Source organism: Benincasa hispida, chromosome 4 (assembly GCF_009727055.1).
Source record: "Benincasa hispida cultivar B227 chromosome 4, ASM972705v1, whole genome shotgun sequence".
In the NCBI taxonomy this organism is placed as follows: Eukaryota; Viridiplantae; Streptophyta; class Magnoliopsida; order Cucurbitales; family Cucurbitaceae; genus Benincasa; species Benincasa hispida.
Genome location: NC_052352.1, coordinates 9,250,829 through 9,258,521, shown reverse-complemented (window position 1 = coordinate 9,258,521; position 7,693 = coordinate 9,250,829). Strand labels below are relative to the sequence as shown.

The 7,693-nt window shown below is 33.7% G+C and overlaps 1 protein-coding gene across 2 annotated transcripts; it reads left to right on the top strand.

Moving 5' to 3' along the window:
- Nucleotides 1–686: 686 nt before the first annotated feature.
- Nucleotides 687–5,980, top strand: LOC120076838 (long chain base biosynthesis protein 1). 2 transcript variants are annotated; one of them, XM_039030780.1, is made up of 14 exons: nucleotides 687–842; nucleotides 1,060–1,109; nucleotides 1,312–1,522; nucleotides 1,619–1,713; nucleotides 2,050–2,141; nucleotides 2,454–2,547; nucleotides 2,633–2,705; nucleotides 2,785–2,917; nucleotides 3,604–3,778; nucleotides 4,077–4,217; nucleotides 4,292–4,387; nucleotides 4,572–4,713; nucleotides 5,237–5,364; nucleotides 5,438–5,980. In XM_039030780.1, the coding sequence occupies exons 3-14, from the start codon at nucleotides 1,417–1,419 to the stop codon at nucleotides 5,612–5,614; spliced, it is 1,452 nt and encodes a 483-aa protein (XP_038886708.1). In that variant the 5' UTR covers nucleotides 687–842; nucleotides 1,060–1,109; nucleotides 1,312–1,416; the 3' UTR covers nucleotides 5,615–5,980. The 2 variants fall into 2 exon arrangements, with proteins under 2 accessions (XP_038886708.1, XP_038886709.1); XM_039030781.1 differs by having other exon boundaries at nucleotides 797–944.
- The last annotated feature ends 1,713 nt before the right edge of the window (nucleotides 5,981–7,693 follow it).

Sequence of the window (7,693 nt, the reverse complement as noted above, 5' to 3'; positions counted from 1 at the left end):
GATCGATGAAGGTGGTGGCGTAGATGTGGTCGACGGCGCTTGTGCAGCCGAGGGAGATGAAAACAGCGAGAGTCGTAGGTGAGAGAACTCGCGAGGGAGAAGGGAGTCGTACGTCTAGAGTTGAAGTTCTCTTTCTTTTCGTTTTCCTATATATAACCAAACCCTAAATTTTGAGAGGGTAGCAAAAAATTGAAGGAGGAAAACAAAAAAATGAAAATTTAAACCGACATTATAGCTCATCTTTAATGTCGGTTTAAAATCGACATTAAAGATCTGCAGTATTTTAAGTTAATAAAAAATGTACTACAAAAGAAAAGAAAAAAAAGTAAATAACTCGACAACTCAACCAAAACCAACCCGAAATTATAAAGATTGGGTAGGGTTGGAAGTCCCATTTTGAATCATTTGGATAGCCAACTTGACAAACTAGAATTTTCAGACTGGTCCAAAAGATCTTTGAACTCAATCTGCCATTGCCAATTAAAGTACGTTTATTTTGACAATAGACACAAAGGTAAAAGTTAACTAATGAACTTGCATTTTAATTTTTGTAATAAATATTGAAATGACGATGATGTGGCTACTGGGCTACTGCTCTGATGCCACAGGGCCATGTCATTTGCGCGGGATAAGCGAATAAACAATATAAAAGCGAAGGTGATTCTTTTATTTTATTATAATAATTTTATTTATTTTTAATTTCTTGCATTCTCCAGATTTGACCCATTCTCTCGTTTTTAGTTTTCCAAATCTTCGACGAGTGAAAGGTAAACCGAGAGAAAAATCCACATCCGCCCTTTGCATCCGTCGCTCCATGCTGCCCTTTTCTCCAAAATTATCAGGTAATTTCATCATTTCTCTTCTCCTCAATCGCTTTCACTTTCCATTTCCTCGGGCATCTTCTTCATGTTTATACGGCGGTGCAAGATTTGAGCTGGTTTCAGGTAACCCTAGGCTCACTCAGATTTTAGATCGGCTAGCCATCTTAGTCTTCATGCTACTAATTCAGTTTGAAATTTAGTGATGTGCGATTGATTCAATCAATACCATACCATGCAGAATTTTCGGCTATTTGATTCGCGAGGACTGGGTTTCTCATTGCTTTTGGGGTATAAGTTTCTTATTCTTATGATTCCAACCAGTATAATGAAATTTATTCACTCCTTAGCCCATTTCTCCGGACCATATAAACTTTTGATGTTCACCTTTTAAGTAATCTTTTCCAGAAGTTTTCACTGGTGCTTTTCTAACAAGGTTCGCTTTTTTCAATGATCATTTAATGGTGTTGACACGGAAAAATGGACAATACAGGATTGTAAAAATTATGGTCTCTCGGCTGTAAAGCATGAATCAAGTGTAGACTTCCAATTGATGTTCAAATTGTTATTCACAAGCTAGATTCAGGCGGGGATTATAATGGAATCGATGTTTTCAAGTATAGTGAAATCTACGTTAGACTGGGTAACCTTGATTCTTGATGCTCCTTCTGCTCGAGCAGTTATCTTTGGTGTGCATATTGGAGGTATCATTATTATCTCTGCAAGGGATTTGGTTTATATTCGTTTTTTTATGTTTCAGCTGCTAGGTGAGTTATTCGTTTCTTACCTTTTTCTTGAAGGACATTTGTTTGTGGAGGTTCTCCTTTTGGTGGTCATACTTTTCCTGCTTTCCCAGAAGAGTTACAAGCCTCCCAAGCGGCCCCTAACAAAGAAGGTTTTTCACCTGTTTTGATTTAAGATTGTTTTTGTCATTCTTATTTTCAAATGTTAATAGTTACTCTGAGATGACTACTTTAGGCTAGTTTGAGTAAAGTAGCTGGATGACAGCTGATCTTGTCTGGTAAAGAATAGATGTTAGGCAGGCAGGCAGTGGTGGATCTGAGATTGGAGTTCAAGAGGAGCATGTATAGATAATGATATATAAAATTTGAATAATTAAAAATTTAGCCTTCTTTTAATCCATCATTAGTAATTTTGTTGTCTTATAAACAATCAAGTTATTAGTTGATCCTTGCATGATTTTGCTCAAGAGTATGTTTGATCCTTGTAGGAAATAGATGAGTTATGTGATGAATGGGTTCCTGAACCCCTTATTCCATCTCTCACAGAAGAGATGGAGAGTGAACCGCCAGTGCTGGAAAGGTAATTAAACTTTCAATTTTGGCTGCAAATTATTTTGCAGGGACTTTTTCAATTTACTATTTCTTACTCAAATTCCCCATTTGAAGTGCTTTCATCTTTAGTGCATGTAAACTCTTAACTCTTGTGCAATAATTCTTTTTAATTATTGAATTTTTGTAATTTACTGTCTTTCAGTGTATTCAAATTTAACCTGTCCATGTGATTAGTTTATGCCAACTTCTAACTCTTGATTGATGATAAGCTATTTTAATTTCTTATTTATATTCTCAGTAGTTTGCTCCCTTGTTTTACTTACCAATTCATTTTATCCAGTTCTGCTGGACCACATTCAATTATCAATGGAAAAGAAGTAGTGAATTTTGCTTCTGCAAATTTTCTTGGATTGATAGGCCACGAGAAGTTACTTGTACGTGAGAAATTTCCAATTAGTAATTAGAGTGTGTACAGATTCTTTGCATTTTAGAGTCAGTTACAGTAATCTTTTTTGTCAGGAATCATGTACCCATGCATTGGAGAAATATGGGGTTGGTTCATGTGGTCCTCGTGGGTTTTATGGGACAATTGGTAAGTTTGGGCAATTGAATTAAAACTGAGTTTTGGGGCAGTTAGCAGTACATGACTTGTCTTTTTTAACTGTTTACAGATGTACACCTTGATTGTGAGGCCAGGATAGCAAAATTTTTGGGAACTCCAGACTCAATTCTGTATTCTTATGGACTTTCTACTATGTTTAGTGCAATTCCGGCCTTTTGTAAAAGAGGGGATGTCATTGTAGTGTGAGTACGATAACTGCCGAATTATTATTAAAGAACATTATTGCTTAATTTTTTTAGTTTCTTTTAATGTTATTATATGTTGTTTTTATTAGGTAATTGGTCATTTGTCTTATGCTATAATTTATGATTGTTATTTGGTCACCTTTATCATATGATATAGTTTGTTTTAAAACATCAGTACACTTAAACTTTCAGGTAACTCAAATAAAATTAACCATTAATACCTTTTCGCTTTTCTGTATTCTTCTGGGCAGAAGATGAACATGTTTAGTGTTTTTCTATAGTTTGAAAAAAAAAAAGATATTTTCCTAAGCTCTATCTCAAGTTCAATGATTTTTTTATACTTAATTTGGATGAGTATGGAATAAGGCTATTAGAAAGCTTTTTGTCCATTTTCTCCCTTCCCTTTCTGAGTAGTGTTTTCCCTTAAGAGTCTAATTGGTACGACTTATGAGTTCATTCCTATATCACAGTGTTGCCTTCAGGAGCCATGTATTATGATGGCATAGAATGCTCGTATTTCATTGTTTGGGTTTGGTCTTGATAGCTGTTTAGCAGACTGGGTTGGGCCCAATTATTTTGTTATTTCTCTTCTGTTATCTAATGCTATAGTGGGCGTAAATACCAATTGCAGTAGTATGGGACTCTAGGTTAAAGAGTAAAGCCACACTTCTTTCTTTTGCCAGGGATGAGGGTGTTCATTGGGGAATACAAAATGGGCTATATCTATCCAGGAGCACAATTGTATATTTCAAGCACAACGATATGAAATCCTTGAGAGATACTCTTGAGAAAATTACTGCTGGAAATGAAAGGGCTAAGAAACTACGACGCTATATTGTGGTTGAAGCAGTGTACCAGGTTGTTCAACACTTCCATTTTGGATGTCGTGTTTAGAGTATTAATGTGAAGTTATCTTACATAGATCTTCAATGTGAAGATAGCGATCTTCATATAATTCAAAGAATTTTCCTGGGGCACCCATCCGTCTTTTAGTTTAACTGCATATAATTTAACAGGTGAAAATGGGTTGTAACAGAGGGACTGGCTTTTAGAGCTTTTATGCTCTCTCTCTCTCTCACACACACTATGTTTAATTTATCATATATTAAAATCTACTTGAACGATTTTTTCTGATATTTTACTTTTAATTTTGTAGAATTCTGGTAAAATTGCACCATTGGATGAGATCATCAAATTGAAGGAGCAGTATCGATTTCGTGTTTTATTGGATGAAAGCAACTCCTTTGGCGTACTTGGCTGTACTGGAAGAGGTCTCACAGAACACTGTGGGGTTTCTGTATGTTTATTAACAAAAATTTTAGGTTTGCCCGCTATTGGAATTATATTCTTGATGATGATTTCATGTTGCAGGTGGATAAGATAGATATAGTAACTGCTGCAATGGGGCATGCATTGGCTACAGAAGGAGGATTCTGCACAGGAAGTGCTAGAGTCATTGATCACCAGGTACCATCAATTAATAGTACAAAAATAGATTCATTTTCCCTCTCCGTCCTGTTTCTTTTCATTTACCTTATTTTGTAAATGGATCAATAACATTCAGTGCTTGCTCTAAATATTTTAATTTTTATAGTTTGGTTGCAGCTACCATTCTTTCAAACTGCTAAGTTTTTCTTATTTAATTGCGCAGCGTCTGAGCAGTTCGGGTTATGTTTTTTCTGCTTCATTGCCCCCATATCTGGCCAGTGCTGCCATTACTGCCATAGATCTTATAGAGGAAAATCCCATTCTATTAACAAAGCTGAAAAAAAACATAGCTATTTTATGGCAAGGTATGTTCTGATCTCATTCTAATTGTGTGTTAAAGACTTAGAGCTTAATTTATCTATATTTAATATAGGATTTCTAAGTTATTATTTACGCATTTCTTTGATGATTAAGATAGGATCATTGATACAAAAGTATTAAATTTCAAGTCCTCATTGTTATGTGAAATTTCTTAAATTGGATTTCATCTTCCCTCTAAGTCAATATTTGAATTCTTATCCAATTTCTAAAACCAAAAACAAGTTTTTAAAACTTACCTTGGATTTTGAAAACACTTCTCAAATGTAGACAACAAAACAAAGAAAACAATAGAAAGCCAAATAGTAACTAAAGGGGATTTAAGGTTCTTATGTTCTCCCTTCACTATTCAGAATATTTTACATTGCATAATATTGGATATCGGTCTAGCTGCTACTGTGATCGGATATGCCTATGCTTTGCATGCTACCTAAATTACAGCCTTTCTTTCTTTTCCAAATTTTGGATGACATTATGCTTATTTATTTCAAAATTCATGGGATAATGCAGGATTGTCAGATGTACCGGGACTTAAACTAGTAAGCGATCAAGAATCACCCATTGTCTTTCTCATGTTAGATAAATCTACGGGTTCGATACAAAATGACCTAGAACTCCTTGAAAACATTGCTGAACATGTAAGTAATCTTATCTCTAACTTAGTCAAGACAGTTTTCATTATATATTCTGAACATGTGTATTTGTTTCCAGGCCCTCAAGGAATTCTCTGTATTTGTTGTGACTTCTAAAAGATCGACACTCGACAAATGCCGTTTGCCAGTAGGAATCAGGTTGATGGTGTCTGCTGGCCATTCTGAATCTGATTTGCTGAAGGCCACAGAATCATTAAGAAGTGTTGCAGCTGTGGTGCTCAAGGATCACAAATAGGTGTGTATGTTCACAATGGTCAGCAACGTTGAATAGCCTGGCGCAGGGCTGACAAAGATGTTGCTGTTGTTATTTAATAGTTGTTTCAAGGTTAGATTTGTAATTTCCTTCTACCCTTCTATTTTATTCTGCCAATTAGGGGTTTATTAGGATCAATAATCATCTTGGCACGTCCAGTTTTAACTGCTTTTGTTGTTTGGGGAGAGGGAGAATAATTTATCATCTACACTCGAGAATGTTTGCTTGTTAGAATTTTTGCTGTAGGCTGATATTACTTCAATTGCTTTGGTAGTTAAGGAAGCTTGTAGATTTTCTGACTTTTTCATATTATTCATTTTGAAGTCTTAATATTCTAGTTTCTGTGTAGCTGGTTGGTTCATGATAACTATATATTGTTTATTATTGTTGATTAAAGTTTCTGGCAAAAGAGTTATATTTCTTGTTATCATATTGGTTTCCAATTTAATTAGGTGTCAAAATGTGTTTGCTAATATAATATATTTATAAACTATATAAAAAAAAAGGTCGTAGGGAACTCAACTATTTTTAGTTCATTTATGACATTCTTTTAGTATAAAATATGTTTTTGGTTATAAATTTTGTAGAATTATTTATTGTAATATGTTATATTATATTATTTTAATTTGAGAAAATGAAATCGTTTAGAAGATGCAACTCTAAATTTATGAAGGTTTTTATCTCTTTTGGATGTAATTCTAAATTTTAAAACTTCAAATTCAAAATATTTAAAAAAAATACAAAAATGTTATAATTTTACTATTTCAACTTCTAAGGATGTATCTGTTATCCTCTTTCTCCATTATCAACAAATTAAATTCCCTGCAACCTACTACTACTAATACAATTGACATAAATTTCCATATAAATGTTTTTCTCCCCCTTTTTAGGTAAAATTTTCCATCTAAATTTTAGAACTGCTTTAACCTGTCAAACTCACTACCTTTTGGGATGGTGGAAATGCTTAACATTAAATGAGGTTGAAATTGACTACGGGTGATCATTGGTCGGGCAGGTGGTTGGTTGATCGGAAATGGCAGCTTTATTTTTAAAATTATATATATTCAGTAGTTTTTAATATATCGGTCGGGTTTCGATCAATCCAAAATTTTCGATGGACTGATTGTCAGTTTTTTTGTTTCCCATATGAATCGAACCGAATGACGTTGCTTCTATCTTGCCCGACGGACTTTGGTTCGGTCGGTTTGGTTTTTGGTCTGTCATGCTCATTTTAGATATTTATTTTATAGGGAGGAGATACTGTTTTGTGCCTTAATCCATACTAGCATAAATTTATATACGGATGCCCCGAATAAGGAGTCTTATTTATGCTCTAGACTTGCCTAAAAAAATAAATGAAAAATGAGATAAAACAAAATATATATGAGCTAGAATGGAGACCATAACATATCCCTTCACATTACAAGTTACAACACATCTTGACTCAAACTTAATCAGATTTTGATCAAAATTAGGCTTCAAATTAGGTCATGGTTATTTGATAATTAAACTTTATATAATATCCTCACAACTAAATAATATGGTTGCATTTAATTAGCCTACATAATCCTAACTTTTTTTTTTTTTTTTTTGGTGAAAAAATAAACATAACCCTAACAAGTACGTTCGTTGAAATATAACTGTTGATTGTAATATAGCTAAAATGCGTGTATGTACGCATATATATTCTTCCAATGATGAAACTGGAAACAGCAAATATTGTTTTGTTCCTTTTGGATGCTTTTTAAAGTTTATTGATTACGGAGGCGTGGGGAATGATTGTTGAGTGTGGTTTCTGCTGAGCTGCTTTGTTGCATTTGCAGCTCATCAAAACAAGAGAGAAAAAACTTCTTTGTCCAAAAGTTTAAATTGTGGTGCTTAAATTTTAAAATGTACTTTTATTTTTATTTTTAAAATTTACCTTTCATTTTAATTTAGTTCTTAGGTTTGAGAATGTTACAATTTTACCTTCAAAATTTGATTTTTTTTCCTCTCTTCCAACTTGGTCCTTAGGTTTTCAAGATGAATATTTATAACCTCAATTTTACATTAAATACTCAC